This window comes from Procambarus clarkii, chromosome 23 (genome assembly GCF_040958095.1).
Source record: "Procambarus clarkii isolate CNS0578487 chromosome 23, FALCON_Pclarkii_2.0, whole genome shotgun sequence".
Classification (NCBI taxonomy): domain Eukaryota; kingdom Metazoa; phylum Arthropoda; class Malacostraca; order Decapoda; family Cambaridae; genus Procambarus; species Procambarus clarkii.
In genome coordinates this window covers 23,250,878-23,270,615 of record NC_091172.1, presented here as the reverse complement: position 1 = coordinate 23,270,615, position 19,738 = coordinate 23,250,878, and the positions used below count along the sequence as shown (strand labels likewise).

General features: G+C 47.4%; 2 protein-coding genes across 2 annotated transcripts in view; one reads left to right on the top strand and one right to left on the bottom strand.

Moving 5' to 3' along the window:
- LOC123763941 (uncharacterized) overlaps positions 1-19,738 on the top strand; it is a 54,772-nt gene that overhangs the window by 1,231 nt on the left and 33,803 nt on the right. The window contains exon 2 of the mRNA XM_045751272.2: positions 2,995-3,122. Within this exon, the coding sequence (XP_045607228.2) occupies positions 3,008-3,122 (115 nt within the window). The 5' untranslated portion in view covers positions 2,995-3,007. The remainder of the gene's footprint in view (positions 1-2,994; positions 3,123-19,738) is intronic.
- On the bottom strand, positions 1,739-2,605 carry LOC138367770 (protein LIAT1-like). The gene has a single exon (XM_069329728.1). It carries the CDS (start codon positions 2,603-2,605, stop codon positions 1,739-1,741), a length of 867 nt encoding a protein of 288 aa, XP_069185829.1.

The window sequence follows — 19,738 nt, the reverse complement described above, 5'->3', positions numbered from 1 at the left end:
GCACAGTTATTTCATGAAATCACCTCATTTTGTGTAGCTACGTGAGCAACACAAATGCGAACAAGCATTGCATTGTGCTCCTGGTGGTCTGCGTTCGAGTCACTTCTGGGGTGTGGAGTTTTTAGTCGCATATATGCCTGGGAGCATTCAAGCTTGGTATATAAATATATATATATATATATATATATATATATATATATATATATATATATATATATATATATATATATATATATATATATATATATATATATACATATATATATATATATATATATATATATATATATATATATATATATATATATATATATATATATATATATGCAACTGGTGATAAAGAAACACTGATCAATGGAATGCGGAAAAGTCCCAGAGAAATGGGAAGGAAATGTTGAACGTTTGGGCTGGGAAGAGCCTTTGTCAACAACAGGCTGAAACGTTGAACTTTTCCCTCTTATTTTTTCTGTGACTTTTCCGCATAAGAAAGAAAGATTTCCGCATATACTCATTTTCCGCATATATATATATATATATATATATATATATATATATATATATATATATATATATATATATATATATATATATATATATATATAGGGAGTACCACCTCTAGCTGGAAGAAGGGGGACCCATAGCCTCGGAGGAAACCACGCATAACGCATTAGAGGGAATGTTTAGATCCCCTCCAATACAGTTTCTGTGTGCTTTTCTCCTACCACCCCCTTCCTTTTTTTATTTTTTGTGCTTAATTATGCATTTGATGGTTACAAGATATACATGGGTTGATACAAAAATAATAATGCAAAAAGGTGCTTAAAGGTTATGGATCTCTTAAAAAACACAACACTGGGAAACATTGATGAATGTCACAGACGGGTTCGATCATTGTTGCAAGTCAAACACTTCTTTGAATTCCTCTGAAGTTGGACTAGTGCCCAAGACGCAACAGGCATTTCCCCTCTGAATCGCAACACTGAGGCGCTGGAACAAGAAACTTTTTGCTCTCTGGTCTTTTGTAGCGCTGATCAATTTGTCCCCCAATTCCTTCAGGAACTTCAATGCACATTTTTCCCCACGAACCGAGGGTCTCCGAGCCGATCGGAACAAAGCTGTAGCAGTGTGCTAGACCTCTATATTTAATAATTTTCTGCGATTCCCTGAAAGAAGCAGCACCACATATATATATTATATATATATATATATATATATATATATATATATATATATATATATATATATATATATATATATATATATTATATATATATATATATATATATATATATATATATATATATATATATATATATATATATACACACACACATATAAAAACTGGCCTCTCATGTCAGAGAGCGGGTGTTCGAGACACCTATAGCCCGTAAAGTCAGGTAGTTGGAAGCCCTCATGGGAATGAGTGACCAGTGTCACAGGTAACTGATACTTGAGTATCTGGTGGACGTAGGAGTAATCTCCCCAGAGAAAGGACGAGGAAGCAAGGGCCTGACATACCGAAAGAGAAACTATGATGAGATGAGACAATTTCTAATAAAAATATCGTTTGGAAACTGAACTCGGAGAAAAGTTTGTACAAGACATGATGGATTACATCAACGAGAAGTGTCAGGAGGATTTAGACACATTTATCCCAGCACAAATGGAACAAAAAAGAAAAAGCAGAGGAATCTTTTGCTTAGATTCTGCTGGTGAGTAATCTGAGTGTGTCTGAAGGTCAGTGTGAGTATCTGAGTGTGTTTGGAGGTCGGTGTGAGTAATCTGAGTGTGTCTGGAGGTTGGTGTGAGTATCTGAGTGTGTTTGGAGGTCGGTGTGAGTAATCTGAGTGTGTCTGAAGGTCGGTGTGAGTAATCTGAGTGTGTCTGGAGGTCGGTGTGAGTATCTGAGTGTGTTTGGAGGTCGGTGTGAGTAATCTGAGTGTGTCTGGAGGTTGGTGTGAGTATCTGAGTGTGTTTGGAGGTCGGTGTGAGTAATCTGAGTGTGTCTGAAGGTCGGTGTGAGTAATCTGAGTGTGTCTGGAGGTCGGTGTGAGTAATCTGAGTGTGTCTGGAGGTCGGTGTGAGTAATCTGAGTGTGTCTGGAGGTCTGTGTGAGTATCTGAGTGTGTCTGGAAGTCGGTGTGAGTAATCTGAGTGTGTCTGGAGGTCGGTGTGAGTATCTGAGTGTGTCTGGAGGTCGGTGTGAGTATCTGAGTGTGTCTGGAGGTCGGTGTGAGTATCTGAGTGTGTCTGGAGGTCGGTGTGAGTATCTGAGTGTGTCTGGAGGTCGGTGTGAGTAATCTGAGTGTGTCTGGAGGTCGGTGTTAGTATCTGAGTGTGTATGGAGGTCGGTGTGAGTATCTGAGTGTTTCTGGAGGTCGGTGTGAGTAATCTGAGTGTGTCTGGAGGTCGTTGTGAGTAATCTGAGTGTGTCTGGAGGTCGTTGTGAGTATCTGAGTGTGTCTGGAGGTTGGTGTGAGTATCTGAGTGTGTCTGGAGATTGGTGAGAGTATCTGAGTCTGTCTGGAGGTCGGTGTGAGTAATCTGAGTGTATCTGGAGGTCGATATGAGAAATCTGAGTATGTCTGGAGGTCAATGAGAGCATCTGAGTGTGCCTGCAGGTTGGTGAGAGCATCTGAGTGTGTCTGGAGGTCAGTGTGAGTAATCTGAGTGTGTCTGGAGATCGGTGAGAACATCTGAGTGTGTCTGGAGGTCAGTGAGAGTATCTGAGTGTGTCTGGAGGTTGGTGAGAGTATCTACAGTGAGTGTGGAGGTCGGTGAGAGTATCTACAGTGAGTGTGGAGGTCGGTGAGAGTATCTACAGTGAGTGTGGAGGTCGGTGAGAGTATCTACAGTGAGTGTGGAGGTCGGTGAGAGTATCTACAGTGAGTGTGGAGGTCGGTGAGAGTATCTACAGTGAGTGTGGAGGTTGGTGAGAGTATCTACAGTGAGTGTGGAGGTTGGTGAGAGTATCTACAGTGAGTGTCTCTACAGGTCAGTGAGGGTGATGGCGCCGCAGCAGCAGCAGTCATCTCCCGCGGGTCAGGGGTCTCCGTCAGCGCCGGCGGCGGCCACCTCTCCCGCCACCCCTCCGGGCCTCCCCTCCCCCACCCACCACCCAGGTAAGTCCCCCGCCCAGTCCCACAGTTCGAAAAATAAAATTCTATATTTTTTGTCCCACAAAAATTAGGATATTGTGTTGTACTTGAACATGATATTCCTGTTCTTAACGTTTAAGAACAGATAATCAACAGATTCCCATGTTCTTAACGTCTAAGAACAGCTTCTTCGCCTAGAGTTCTTTCTGTATGTTTGAGAACAGGTACTATACACGTTCCCTGTTGTTCATGTTGATGAACACACGCACATATATATATACACACACACACACTATTTCTTTCACCCTTGTGCATCTGTTCACCTATCAGTAAATAGGTATCTGGGAGTTAGACAGCTGCTACGGGTTGCTTCCTGTGGATGTGTGTGTGTGTGTGTGTGGATGTGTGTACGTTTGTTAGAAATAAATATGTATGTAGTCGACATAATAGAGGAAAAATAAATTGGTTAGAAAGGCGGGGTCTAAGAGCTAATACCTCGATTGTGCAGATACTAATTGTAAATACACACACACACACACACACACACACACACACACACACACACACACACACACACACACACACACACACACACACACACACACACACACACACACACACACACACAAAAATGCCGTGTTTCCCCCAGGAGTACACAGTAATAAGGAAAGAGAGGGAAGGTAGGGGAGGAGGCGGAGTGGCCCTACTCATGAGAAAGAAATGGAGTTTTAAGGAGATGGCCATCCCAGGCTGTGAGGAGTTCAGAGACTACATAGCAGGCACCATGACAATGGGAGGACCAAGAATAGTAGTAGCAGTAATATACAACCCTCCACCAAATGACAGGAGACCCAGTCAAGAGTATGAAAACAACAACAAGGCAGTTAACACTATAATTGAGAGGGCAGCCTCTGCTGCCTGTAGAAATAGATCCCACCTGCTCATCATGGGCGACTTCAATCACGGAAGGATTGACTGGGAGAATAAGGAACCGCACGGAGGCGAGGATACGTGGAGAGCCAATCTATTGGAGGTGGTGACTAGAAACTTTTTAACCCAGCATGTTAGAGAACCCACAAGGATGAGAGGAAATGACGAACCAGCGAGACTCGACCTGGTCTTCACCCTGAACGACTCCGACATAAGAGAAATCGGTTTTGAGGACCCAGTAGGAATGAGTGACCACAGTGTACTGGTGTTTGAGTACCTGATTGAAGAAGGGTTATTGAACTCGAGAAGGGATACCGAAACCAAAAGGTTAGCATACCAAAAGGGAAACTATGAGGAGATAAGAAAATTCCTAACAGATATAGCATGGGAAACAGAGCTCAGGGAAAAGACGACCCAAGATATGATGGACTACATCACGCAGAAGTGCAAGGACGCAGCAAACAAGTTTGTCTCAGTCCAAAAGGAAAACAGTGAATTGAAGATGAGAAACCCATGGTTTAATCAGAGATGTAGTCTAGCTAAGCAACAAAGTTAAAGGGCATGGAGAAACTATAGGAATAACAGGACACTGGAGAGCAGAGAAAGATACCAGAATGCCAGGAATGAATATGTCAGGATGAGAAGAGAGGCAGAAAGACAATACGAAAATGACATCGCAAGCAAGGCAAAGACTCAGCCTAAATTGCTGCATAGCCACATCAGGAGAAAAACAACAGTAAAGGAACAAGTTATGAAATTAAGGATAGGGGCGGAAGGATTCACTACAAACGACAAGGAAGTGTGTGAGGAATTGAATAAGGAATTCCAGGAGGTCTTCACCTTAGAGCAAGGAGAAATTCCAGAGATAAGAGAAGGAATAGCTAACCAGGAACCACTGGAAGAGTTTGAGATTACCTACCAGCGGGGAAGTAAGGAAGTGTTTACTGGAGTTGGATGTGACAAAGGCTATAGGACCAGATGGAATCTCCCCATAGATACTAATGGAAGGAACAGAAGAACTGTGCCTACCACTCTCCATAGTGTATAACAAATCACTGGCAACAGGGGAACTGCCAGATATTTGGAAAGCAGCTAACGCAGTCCCGATATACAAGAAAGGGGATAGACAGGAGGCACTGAACTACAGGCCAGTGTCCCTAACCTGCATACCATGCAAGCTGATGGAGAAGATTGTGCGAAGAAAGCTAGTGGAGCATCTGGAGCGAAAGAACTTTGTAACACAGCATCAACATGGGTTCAGGTATGGCAGGTCCTGCCTCACAGGGTTACTTGAATTCTACGACCAGGCAAGAAAGAGAAGGGTGAGCAGACTGCATATTTTTGGATTGTCAGAAAGCCTTTGATACAGTACCACACAAGAGGCTAGTAAAAAAAGCTGGAGATGCAGGCTGGAGTGAAAGGAAAGGTACTCCATTGGATAAAGGAGTACCTAAGCAACAGGAGACAACGAGTCTGTGTGAGGGGTGAGGTCTCAGGTTGGCGAGACGTTACAAGTGGAGTCCCGCAGGGGTCAGTCCTTGGACCTATACTGTTTCTGATATATGTAAATGATCTCCCAGAGGGTATAGAATCGTTTCTCTCAATGTTTGTCGATGATGCAAAAATTATGAGGAGGATTGAAACAGAGAATGATAGTAGGAGGCTACAAGATGACCTAGACAGACTGAGTGAATGGTCCAACAAATGGCCGTTGAAGTTCAACCCGAGTAAATGCAAAGAAATGAAACTAGGTAGTGGAAACAGAAGGCCAGACACAGGATACAGAATAGGAGATGAAGTACTTAATGAAACGGACAGAGAGAAAAATCTAGGAGTTGATATCACACCAAACCTGTCTCCTGAAGCCCACATAAAAAGAATTACGTCTGCGGCATATGCGAGGCTGGCTAACATCAGAACGGCGTTCAGGAACCTGTGTAAGGAATCATTCAGAATCTTGTACACCACATATGTAAGACCAATCCTGGAGTATGCGGCCCCAGCATGGAGCCCGTACCTTGTCAAGCACAAGACGAAGCTGGAAAAAGTCCAAAGGTATGCCACTAGACTAGTCCCAGAACTAAGAGGCATGAGTTACGAGGAAAGGCTGCGGGAAATTCACCTCACGTCATTGGAAGACAGAAGAGTAAGGGGAAACATGATCACTACCTACAAAATCCTCCGGGGAATCGACCGGGTAAACAAGGATAAACTAATCAACACTGGTGGGACGCGAACAAGGGGACACAGGTGGAAACTGAGTACCCACATGAGGCACAGGGACGTTAGAAGGAACTTTTTCAGTGTCAGAGTAGTTAACGGATGGAATGCATTAGGCAGTGATGTGGTGGAGGCTGACTCCATATATAGTTTCAAGTGTAGATATGATAGAGCCCAGTAGGCTCAGGAATCTGTACACCAGTTGATTGACGGTTGAGAGGCGGGACCAAAGAGCCAAAGCTCAACCCCCGCAAGCACAAATAGGTGAGTACACACACACACCTTTGACGCGCCCTTACCTTCTGGTAATTCCACTCGGCCTTGTATGTGAGCCCAAATATCATGTACTCCGATAACTGTAGCCTGAGCCACGCTGCCTCCCTCCCACACACACACACACACACACACACACACACACACACACACACACACACACACACACACACACACACACATACACACACACCTGTTCCTGGCCTTCAGGTGTAGTTGTTGTGATGATATGTTCCTTATAGTGGTGTTGGACTTGAGACCTATCACTCTCTACAGGATTATAGTGTTATAATTATAATTGTTATAACTATAATTATAATTTTTATAATTATAATTATAATTATTATAATATAACAATACCTTACCAACAACTTTGTTTACTTTAGACACGACATTAGTTCAAGACAAAACTAAATCATTAAGTGTCTATACACATAGAACTGATATACACTTGTGGATATATATATACATATATATATATATATATATATATATATATATATATATATATATATATATATATATATATATATATATATGTCGTACCTAGTAGCCAGAACTCACTTCTCAGCCTACTATGCAAGGCCCGATTTGCCTAATAAGCCAAGTTTTCATGAATTAATTGTTTTTCGACTACCTAACCTACCTAACCTAACCTAACCTAACTTTTTCGGCTACCTAACTTAACCTAATCTATAAAGATAGGTTAGGTTAGGTTAGGTAGGGTTGGTTAGGTTCTGTCATATATCTACGTTAATTTTAACTCCAATAAAAAGAAATTGACCAAATACATAATGAAATGGGTAGCTTTATCATTTCATAAGAAAAAAATTAGAGAAAATATATTAATTCAGGAAAACTTGGCTTATTAGGCAAATCGGGCCTTGCATAGTAGGCTGAGAAGTGCGTTCTGGCTACTAGGTACGACATATATATATATATCGTGGTATATCTGCCGGGGTTGGTATTACTGGTGGAGTTCCTCGTATCATCAACGGGAACATTAATACGCTCAATAATATTAACAAAATGTAAAGCTGCCGGCTGGTGAACTTGAAGCTTTAATACAAACTATAATTTAAGCAAGACTAGTGCAGGTGTGGCTGGCAACACACCTGTCCAGTGTGGCCTTAGTGGTCAGGTGTGTGTGTGTACCCGGAGACTAGTGCAGGTGTGGCTGGCAACACACCTGTCCAGTGTGGCCTTAGTGGTCAGGTGCCTTAGTGGTCAGGTGTGTGTGTGTACCCGGAGACTAGTGCAGGTGTGGCTGGCAACACACCTGTCCAGTTTGGCCTTAGTGGTCAGGTGTGTGTGTACCCGGAGACTAGTGCAGGTGTGGCTGGCAACACACCTGTCCAGTGTGGCCTTAGTGTTACAGAGGTGCCACCTCTCTTCCTATAAGGAGGGGGCCTCCTTGGTATGGTAGCGCCTGCCCTTGTATGTGTGAAGGACTTGTCACGTCTTGACAAAGTGTTCCTATACTGTGTTGTTCACGAGTCGGTATTCATCAAGTGAAGCTCCATTCCTCGCTGATATTTATATTGGCCAAGACAACTGTAATTCTGTTTTTCTTAAATCAGATCGGAGGAAAAAAGCAGTTCTCAGCTTTTGTGGAGATCTGTGACGGACACCTACCAAATATCACCAGCTTATACCGCAAGGAAGTTTGTCACTGTCTCTCTACCATCCTTGTTGTCTCTACCACCACCACCCCTGCTGCCTCTACCACCACCACCACTCCTGCAGCCTCTACCACCACCACCCCTGTTCCCTCTACCACCACCACCCCTGTTGCCTCTACCACCACCATCCCTGCTGCCTCTACCACCACCACCCCTGCTGTCTCTACCACCACCACCCCTGCTGCCTCTACCACCACCACACCTGCTGCCTCTACCACCACCACCCCTGCTGCCTCTTCCACCACCACCCCTGCTGCCTCTACCACCACCACACCTGCTGCGTCTACCACCACCACACCTGCTGCCTCTACCACCACCACCACTCCTGCAGCCTCTACCACCACCACCACCACCCCTGCTGCCACTACCACCACCACCACCCCTGTTGCCTCTACCACCACCACCCCTGCTGCCTCTACCACCACCACCCCTGTTGCCTCTACCACCACCACCCCTGCTGTCTCTACCACCACCACACCTGCTGCCTCTACCACCACCACCCCTGTTGCCTCTACCACCACCACCCCTGCTGCCTCTACCACCACCACACCTGCTGCCTCTACCACCACCACCACTCCTGCAGCCTCTACCACCACCACCACCACCCCTGCTGCCACTACCACCACCACCACCCCTGCTGTCTCTACCACCACCACCACCACCACCCCTGCTGCCTCTACCAGCACCACCACCACCCCTGCTGCCACTACCACCACCACCACCCCTGCTGCCTCTACCACCACCACCACCACCCCTGCTGCCTCTACCACCACCACCACCACCACCCCTGCTGCCTCTACCACCACCACCACCACCACCCCTGCTGCCTCTACCACCACCACCACCACCACCCCTGCTGCCTCTACCAGCACCACCACCACCCCTGCTGCCACTACCACCACCACCACCACCCCTGCTGCCTCTACCACCACCACCACCACCCCTGCTGCCTCTACCACCACCACCACCACCACCCCTGCTGCCTCTACCAGCACCACCACCACCCCTGCTGCCACTACCACCACCACCACCCCTGCTGCCTCTACCACCACCACCACCACCCCTGCTGCCTCTACCACCACCACCACCACCACCCCTGCTGCCTCTACCACCACCACCACCACCACCCCTGCTGCCTCTACCAGCACCACCACCACCCCTGCTGCCTCTACCACCACCACCACCCCTGCTGCCTCTACCACCACCACCACCACCACCACCCCTGCTGCCTCTACCACCACCACCACCACCACCCCTGCTGCCTCTACCACCACCACCACCACCCCTGCTGCCTCTACCACCACCACCACCCCTGCTGCCTCTACCACAACCACCACCCCTGCTGCCTCTACCACCACCACCATTACCCCTGCTGCCTCTACCACCACCACCCCTGCTGCCTCTACCACCACCACCCCTGCTGCCTCTACCACCACCACCCCTGCTGCCACTACCACCGTGTTATACTGGGACTGTACCAGGAGCGGAGCGACGGTTCAAATGCCGTGTAGAGATGACCGGCCCCGCCCCTCTACCACTTTCCCTTCCCCCCCTGAGTGAGAGTGTGGGTCAGGGGGCAGCCATACACCCCCACAGTCACCACGCTCATACGCCTCATTCTCTCGCTATGGGCCACAGCCTGTATCAAAAGGGATGTAGGGCTCATAAATCTACACGTGTTCTGTACGTAGGTTCGTTGGGTTCGGTGTGTTGCATGGGCTGATGCGGTATAGTACCTCTTGTTCTGTATAGTGTGGCAGATGGAGAGACGCACTCACATGTTGAACACGTCTCTGGCCCTGGCCTTGGAGGACAGGAGAATGTGTGTATGCTGGATAGTATTGTAAATGTCGGGCCACGTCTGTGGTAGGGGAAACAAAAACTCTTGCCCGACACAGCTGGACTCCAGTCAGCTGGACTGTAGCCAGCTGGACTCCAGTCAGCTGGACTGTAGCCAGCTGGACTCCAGTCAGCTGGACTGTCGCCAGCTGGACCGTAGCCAGCTGGACTGTAGCCCGCTGGTATAGTAAGGAGCCCGCAGCGGGCCAGGCAGCTGGAGCTCGCAGCGGGCCAGGCAGCTGGGGCCCGCAGCGGGCCAGGCAGCTGGAGCTCGCAGCGGGCCAGGCAGCTGGGGCTCGCAGCGGGCCTGGCAGCTGGGGCCCGCCACCCGTGTGACTAGGCTGTGTGCACATGAGAGAGTTTGTGTCTTTAAACCTTTAAACGTGACCTTCAAGTGTCAAACCTAGCTACACACACACACAACAACTCTCAGGGTTCTCACTTGTGACCTCCTGACATACGGTATAATCCACTCTAGTCACACCTCTGATCAATGTGATATGATATTACCGCCTATTTCACGCTCGACAAACTGTAGACTGTTATTGGATTTTTTTTATTATTATTATTTTCTACCACAGACGTGGCCACTCATTTACAATGCTAACCAGAATATATACATTTTCTTCTGTCCTCCATGGACAGGGTGAGAGATCTGTTAAACATATAGTTCAGGGGTTTATTGAACAATCAACAACAGGTGATTGTAGTGCTTTTAAAAGGCTAATCTAACCTACATAAGTCGTGAAGTGTTGTTTCCGGTCACTGTTTTATCCTGGCCACTGAACATTGACCTAAAGCTACAAGACTCATGTAATATCCAGTGGCCCAGGAGAGGTAAAAACAGCAAAAAGCCGTCAATAAAACAGAGGGAAACCAAAAATACTTTTTTTCTCGTATGTAAATCTAGAACAAAAACTATATCCAGCATTGGGGCCCTGCGCAAGGGAGATGGACCTCTCACAGATGACACAACAATGAGTGAAATACTGAGGCTACTGTATGATTTTGTTTTCAGTGAGCCCCTGAACACAATGAAGACAGATAATTCAAACGAATTCTTCGTGAATGTGATACCAACATAAAATCATATATCAGATGTCACCCCTAACCCCACTGGACTTGGAAGTAGCCACAGGCAGTAGGCCTAGGCACTCTGCACTAGGCCCAGATCCCCAGAATTTCATATTCATCAAAAAATTACAAAACCACTATCACAGGTCCCTAATATTATAACTGGGAAACTTATTCTTAAAACATCGGCGATAGCTCCACTCCACAAAGTAGAGGCAAAATACAGCATTAATATAAAAAATCATAAAGAACTTTGAAAGAATGTTAATAGAATTAAGGTCACAAAACACATGGAATCACAGCGTGGACATAACCGTGAACAATACGAGTACAGAACAGGGTGCTCCTGCCTCTCACAAGTGTTATACCACTAAGACATGGCCTTAGCGGCTATAATACTTCAGCCTCAAGTATTATACACAGATTCCGCGAGAAATTTCGACACGTGTGACCATGGTGTTATTGCACACAAAAGGAATTACTAGCACAGTAGGATGAGGGATCTTCAATTTCCCAGTGAACAGAACTCAGAGTGTAATACTCAATATAGTAAAATCCGGATCATCTACCGTGAAATGATCAGCCCTCGGGTTACTGTGTTCAGGCCCCAGGGTACTGTGCTCAGCCCCCAGGGTACTGTGCTCAGCCCCCAGGGTACTGTGCTCAGCCCCCCAGGTTACTGTGCTCAGCCCCCAGGGTACTGTGCTCAGCCCTCAGGTTACTGTGCTCAGCCCCCAGGGTACTGTGCTCAGCCCTCAGGTTACTGTGCTCAGCCCCCAGGGTACTGTGCTCAGCCCCCAGGGTACTGTGCTCAGCCCCCAGGGTACTGTGCTCAGCCCCCCAGGTTACTGTGCTCAGCCCCCAGGGTACTGTGCTCAGCCCTCAGGTTACTGTGCTCAGCCCCCAGGGTACTGTGCTCAGCCCTCAGGTTACTGTGCTCAGCCCCCAGGGTACTGTGCTCAGCCCCCAGGGTACTGTGCTCAGCCCCCAGGGTACTGTGCTCAGCCCCCCAGGTTACTGTGCTCAGCCCCCAGGGTACTGTGCTCAGCCCCCAGGGTACTGTGCTCAGCCTCCAGGTTACTGTGCTCAGCCCCCAGGATACTGTGCTCAGCCCCCAGGGTACTGTGCTCAGCCCCCAGGGTACTGTGCTCAGCCCCCAGGGTACTGTGCTCAGCCCCCAGGGTACTGTGCTCAGCCCTCAGGTTACTGTGCTCAGGCCCCAGGGTACTGTGCTCAGCCCTCAGGTTACTGTGCTCAGCCCCCAGGGTACTGTGCTCAGCCCTCAGGTTACTGTGCTCAGCCCCCAGGGTACTGTGCTCAGCCCCCAGGGTACTGTGCTCAGCCCCCAGGGTACTGTGCTCAGCCCCCCAGGTTACTGTGCAAAGCCCCCAGGGTACTGTGCTCAGCCCCCAGGGTACTGTGCTCAGCCTCCAGGTTACTGTGCTCAGCCCCCCAAGTTACTGTGCTCAGCCCCCCAGGGTACTGTGCTCAGCCCCCCAAGTTATTGTGCTCAGCCCCCCAGGGTACTGTGCTCAGTCCCCCAGGGTACTTTGCTCAGCCGTCCAGGATACTGTGCTCAGCCCCCAGGATACTGTGCTCAGCCCCCAGGATACTGTGCTCAGCCCCTAGGGTACTGTGCTCAGCCCCCCAGGTTACTGTGCTTATTCCGGTACATTTTCTCATTCTCATATCAGACATAGACCGGGATACAAACTACAGTACCGTAGCAATGCTCTTCAGATAACACGAGGACTTCTAAGTGAGTAGACAACATAGAGGACACAGCAAACCTCCAATATGATGTTAATTGGGCCCTTCAACGGGCCACATAAAATAACATGACGATAAATAAAGGAAAAGTTCCGGCTCCTGAGCTATGGGAAAAAAACGAAAAGTTCACACCGGGAACCACATATAAAACGTAGACTAACCACTCTATATAAAACATTTGGGAGTGATCTTGAGGTTATCTTGAGATTATTTCGGGGCTTTTAGTGTCCCCGCGGCCCGGTCCTCGACCAGGCCTCCACCCCCCAGGAAGCAGCCCGTGACAGCTGACTAACACCCAGGTACCTATTTTACTGCTAGGTAACAGGGGCATTCAGGGTGAAAGAAACTCTGCCCATTGTTTCTCGCCGGCGCCTGGGATCGAACCCAGGATCACAAGTCCAGCGTGCTGTCCGCTCGGCCGACCGGCTCCCCGGTGATGTGGGAAGACTTGTAGAGAACACATTAAAGCAGGTGTCACAACTGCAAGAAAAATATGACAGGTTGGATAGAAAGAACTTTTCAAACACGAGATGCAAGACCCGTAATTGGTGATGTTCTGTTAAAAATACGACCTGTTAAGCGAACAGGACGGGATCACACCTTATTCCTGGTGACTCTTGGTGACTCTTGGTGACTCTTGGTGACTCCTGGTGACTCTCGGTGACTTCTGGTGACTCCTGGTGACATCTGGTGACTCTTGGTGACTTCTGGTGACTCTTGGTGACTCCTGGTGACATCTGGTGACTTCTGGTGACTCTTGGTGACTTCTGGTGACTCTTGGTGCCTCTTGGTGACTCCGGGTGATTCTTGGTGACTCCTGTTGACTCTTGGTGACTCATGGTGACTCCTGGTGACACTTGGTCACTTCTGGTGACTCTTGGTGACTCCTGGTGACTCTTGGTGACTCCTGGTGACTCTTGGTGACTTCTGGTGACTCCTGGTGACTCTTGGTGACTTCTGGTGACTCCTGATGACTCTTGGTCACTTTTGGTGACTCTTGGTCACTTCTGGTGACTCTTGGTCACTTCTGGTGACTCTTGGTGACTTCTGGAGACTCTTGGTCACTTCTGGTGACTCTTGGTGACTCTTGGTCACTCCTGGTGACTCTTGGTCACTACTGGTGACTCTTGGTGACTCTTGGTGACTTCTGGTGACTCCTGGAGACTCTTGGTGACTCCTGGTGACTCTTGGTCACTCCTGGTGACTCTTGGTAACTCTTGGTGACTTCTGATGACTCCTGGTAACTCTTGGTGACTCCTGGTGACTCTTGGTCACTTCTGGTGACTCTTGGTGACTCCTGGTGACTCTTGGTCACTCCTGGTGACTCTTGGTGACTCTTGGTCACTCCTGGTGAAGCCTGGTGACTCTTCATGACTCCTGGTGACTCTTGGTGACTCATGGTGACTCTTGGTCACTCCTGGTGACTCTTGGTGACTCTTGATGACTCCTGGTGACTCTTGGTGACTCTTGGTGACTCCTGGCGACTCCTGGTGACTCTTTGTGACTCTTAGTGACTCCTGGTGACTCTTGGTGACTCTTGGTGACTCCTGGTGACTCTTGGTCACTTCTGGACACTCTCGGTGTGGCTGCATGACTCAGACCGGGAAAACTTGATGCGGCCGACGGTGTACTTTCACCAGCACTGTGTTCACAAGCTGGTCACGTGACTCCCCCTCACTTCCTCCCCCCCCTCTCTCTCTCACTATATATATATATATATATATATATATATATATATATATATATATATATATATATATATATATATATATATATATATATATATATATATATGCAGTACAGGATGGGAAGGTCGACACTTGAGTGGGAAGGGTGCAGGATGGGAAGGTCGACACTTGAGTGGGAAGGGTGCAGGATGGGAAGGTCGGTAACAGAATTAATCAATCACTTCCGCGACCTGTAATTATTAATTATTAGTGTAACTGTTATATAGTTTACAAGCTTGGGGGAGGGGGGGGTGCTGGGAGGTCGTCCTTGGCCCAGGGTCGTTACTGGTGACGTCCTTGTAGCGATTTTGAGCGTATAACTTATTTAATATAGTAAATTTAGCCGCCATGATTGAGGAAAGATGGAGTGGTTTAGCAAGTGGAGAGGTAAATGCTGGCTGATGTCCGGGTGTGAGTGGATGTCGTGCAGGATGAGGCTGGACACGGGTGATCACGGGCTATTCGTGCCCGTGCCACCTCTAGGGGGTGGCCTTATCCAGTGGATAAGGGAGTACCTAAGCAATAGGAAGCAGAGAGTTACAGTGAGGGGTGAGACCTCCGATTGGCGTGAAGTCACCAGTGGAGTCCCACAGGGCTCTGTACTCGGTCCTATCTTGTTTCTGATATATGTAAATGATCTCCCGGAGGGTATCGATTCATTTCTCTCAATATTTGCGGACGATCCCAAAATTATGAGAAGGATTAAGACAGAGGAGGACTGCTTGAGGCTTCAAGAAGACCTAGACAAGCTGAAGGAATGGTCGAACAAATGGTTGTTAGAGTTTAACCCAAGCAAATGTAATGTAATGAAGATTGGTGTAGGGAGCAGGAGGCCAGATACAAGGTATCATCTGGGAGATGAAATTCTTCAGGAGTCAGAGAAAGAAAAAGACTTGAGGGTTGATATCACGCCAGACCTGTCTCCTGCAGCACATATCAAGAGGATAACATCAGCGGCATATGCCAGGCTGGCCAAAATAAGAACGGCATTCAGAAACTTGTGTAAGGAATCATTCAGAACTTTGTATACCACATATGTCAGGCAAATTCTGGAATATGCAGCCCCAGCATGGAGTCCATATCTAGTTAAGCATAAGACTAAACAGGAAAAGGTTCAAAGGTTTGCCACCAGACTAGTACCCGAGCTGAGAGGTATGAGCTACGAGGAGAGACTACGGGAATTAAACCTCACTTCGCTGGAAGACAGAAGAGTTAGGGGGGACATGATCACCACATTCAAGATTCTCAAGGGAATTGATAGGGTAGATAAAGACAGGCTATTTAATACCAGGGGCACACACACTAGGGGACACAAGTGGAAACTGAGTGCCCAAATGAGCCACAGAGATATTAGAAAAAACTTTTTTAGTGTCAGAGTGGTTGACAAATGGAATGCATTAGGAAGTGATGTGGTGGAGGCTGACTCCATACACAGTTTCAAGTGTAGATATGATAGAGCCCAATAGGCTCAGGAACCTGTACACCTGTTGATTGACGGTTGAGAGCTAAAGCTCAACCCCCGCAAGCAGCGTGAAGCACACCTCGGGTAATGTGACGGGACGCACGGACACACATTAGGACCAAAGAACTAGCAAGGCGAGCAGAGCAGCCGGCTCCCTCCTGCACCTGGCGAGGTGAACACCACCATCATCCTTCCTCATCCTCTTCCTTTATCCACACTGACGGTGTTGTGGGTCCCTGGCGGCTCTCTCACCCGTCTCCGATTAATTGATGAAGATTAAGCCACTCCCTTATCCACTAGAGCACCTTACCAGCTACACCTGCCTGTCTCTCCAGCCTCTTATGCGGTACTGTGTCAAAGGCTTTCTGACAATCCAAGAAAATACAGTCCACCCAGCCTTCTCTTTCTTGCTTAATCTTTGTCATCTGGTCGTAGAATTCTATCAAGCCTGTAAGGCAAGATTTACCCTCCCTGAACCCATGTTGGCGATTTGTCACGAAGTCCCTTCTCTCCACATGTGTTACCAGGTTTTTTCTCACGATCTTCTCCATCACCTTGCATGGTATACAAGTCAAGGACACTGGCCTGTATTTCAGTGCCTCTTGCCTGTCGGCCTTTTTGTATATTGGGACCACATTCGCCGTCTTCCATATTTCTGGTAGGTCTCCCGTCTCCAGTGACTTACTATACACTATGGAGAGCGGCAAGCAAAGTGCCTCTGCACTCTCTTTCAGTACCCATGGCGAGATCCCGTCTGGAGCAACAGCCTTTCTAACATCCAGATCCAGCAGGTGTCGCTTGACCTTCTCTCACGTAATTTCGAACCCTTCCAAAGTCGCCTGGTTTACTTTCCTTTCTCCTAGCACAGTGACCTCACCTTGTTCTATTGTGAAAACCTCCTGGAACCTCTTATGGAGTTCTTCACACACCTCTTTGTCATTCTCTGTATACCTGTCCTCGCCTGTTCTAAGTTTCAATACCTGTTCTTTCACTGTTGTTTTCCTTCTGATGTGACTGTGGAGTAACTTTGGTTCGGTCTTGGCTTTGTTTACTATATCATTTTCAAAACTTTTCTCTGTTTTTCTTCTCACCCTGACATATTCATTCCTGGTTCTCTGGTATCTCTCTCTACTTTCTGGTGTTCTGTTATTCCGAAAGTTCCTCCACGCCCTTTTGTTTAGTTTCTTTGCTTCCATACATGCCCTATTATACCATGGATTCTTCTTTTGCTTCTCGGATTTTTCCCTTTGGGACGGGATGAACCTGTTTACTGCCTCCTGACACTTTTGGGTGACATAGGCTATCATATCTTGTACAGACTTAGCTCTGAGGTCTGTGTCCCAAGGTATTTCCCTGAGGAAACTTCTCATCTCCTCATAATTCCCCTTTCGGTATGCCATCCTTTTGTTTCCTAGTTCTTTTTTAGGGGAGATAATTCCTAGCTCTACCAGGTACTCAAAGTTCAATACACTGTGATCACTCATTCCCAAGGGTGCTTCCATCTTAACTTCCTTTATATCCCACTCATTTAGGGTAAATATCAAATCAAGCATTGCTGGTTCATCTTCTCCTCTTATTCTTGTTGGTTCCTTGATGTGCTGGCTTAGAAAGTTTCTTGTTGCCACGTCCAGCAGCTTAGCTCTCCATGTTTCTAGTCCTCCATGCGGGTCTCTGTTCTCCCAATCTATCTTGCCATGGTTGAAATCTCTCATGATTAGTAGTCCAGATATATTCCTGCTAGCAACAAAAGCTGCTATCTTTATTATGTTAATGGTGGCCATGTTGTTTCTATCATATTCCTGTCTGGGTCTTCTGTCATTTGGTGGTGGATTATATATGACTGTGTGTGTGTGTGTGTGTGTGTGTGTGTGTGTGTGTGTGTGTGTGTGTGTGTGTGTGTGTGTGTGTGTGTGTGTGTGTGTGTGTGTGTGTGTGTGTGTGTGTTTGTGTGTGTGTGTGTGTGTTTGTGTATGTGTGTGTGTGTGTACTCACCTATTTGTACTCACCTATTTGTGCATGGGGGGGGGGGTTGAGCTTTGGCTCTTTGGTCCCACCTCTCAACTGTCAATCAACAGGTGTACAGGTTCCTGAGCCTACTGGGCTCTATCATATCTACATTTGAAACTGTGTATGGAGTTAGCCTCCACCACATCACTTCCTAATGCACTCCATCCGTTAACTACTTTGACACTGAAAAAGTTCCTTCTAACGTTCCTGTGGCTGCTCATTTGGGTACTCAGTTTCCACCTGTGTCCCCTTGTTCGCATCCCACCAGTGTTGAATAGTTTATCCTTGTTTACCCGGTCGATTTGTGTGTGTGTGTGTGTGTGTGTGTGTGTGTGTGTGTGTGTGTGTGTGTGTGTGTGTGTGTGTGTGTGTGTGTGTGTGTGTGTGTGTGTGTGTGCCTCTGACGCAATCTCCTCCTCGCTTCTTCCACACACATTGCCAAACCTATTTCCCAACCCGGGTGTTCATGTGTAGTTTCTAAAAATATGTTATCCTTTTTGAAAGCGTTGTTTTGAGTTGTAACTTTTTTAATATCTATATAACTATTTTTATATCTTCACTTTTTTAATTTGTGTATCAGTCATGTCCCCTCTAACTCTACATCAGTCATGTCCCCTCTAACTCTACACTAGTCATGCCCCCTCTAACTCTACACCAGTCATGTCCCCTCTAACTCTACACCAGTCATGTCCCCTCTAACTCTACACCAGTCATGTCCCCTCTAACTCTACATGATCATGTCCCCCTCTGACTCTACAACTCTCAAGAAATCGTAAGGAGAGTTTGCTCAGTCTCACGTCACAAGGAAGGACCCTAATGCTCGAGGCAAGTTTAGTCATTGTTGGTGTTCTCTCAAAAGGAACCTCTATTAGTTATGTAGAGCGGCGGCGTGACCTGTACTGCGTAGCCCAAGTGGCTCTCACAAGGCCAGGATAATGGGGGATCGATAACATGACAACTTTTTTCATCTGATATGAATCCTGGTTTCCTGTTGATATTTCCATTGTTATTGTATTGATTTCTGTGGGTTTTTTAGTTTCCTGTTGATATTTCCTTTGTTATTGTACTGATTTCTGTGTTTTTTTTATCGCTAATGATCATGACCCGCAGATCTGCCCTGCTGGTTGTCTTATATCTAATACCTGTGGTATTTACCGTAGGGCGGAACCTTTTGCGTTCACGGAGCTGCCGTCTCCAGACGACACCTGCACCACACCTCACCACACCTACACTTTTCAACTTCTCCGGAGCTCACTGCCCCCACTCTTGTGCTCTCTTTCCTGCTACCATCGCCTGCCTCTGTAAATCTTTGTTTCTCTCTCGATGTCTCATCTCAAGCGTGGAGAAGCGCCTCCCCGGGCGCCGCAGTATGACCCGGATGCAGTGCGCGGCGGCTCCACAAGATTGCACAAGAGTGAAACTATTTCAAGGTCCTCCACGCCACCAGGAAACACAATGTACTTGCCTGTTCACAGGGGGCCACATTTTTTTCATCTTTATAGTCGTCTTCACTGCGAATTTCGCAACTATCGCATGGTACCCTGAGCAAGGCAAGACGAGAGAGTCGGAAGGAGACCTTGCCGCCGTCCTCGTGCCTGCATCTGGTCGCGAAATGCCTGAAGTTACTGAAAGGATTTTAAACCTGGAATTTTACTG

Coding starts and splice junctions, on each gene's coding strand:
- LOC138367770 (XM_069329728.1), bottom strand. CDS start 2,605: ATGCTCTCATTGACCTCCAGACATACTCAGATTTCTCATATCGACCTC.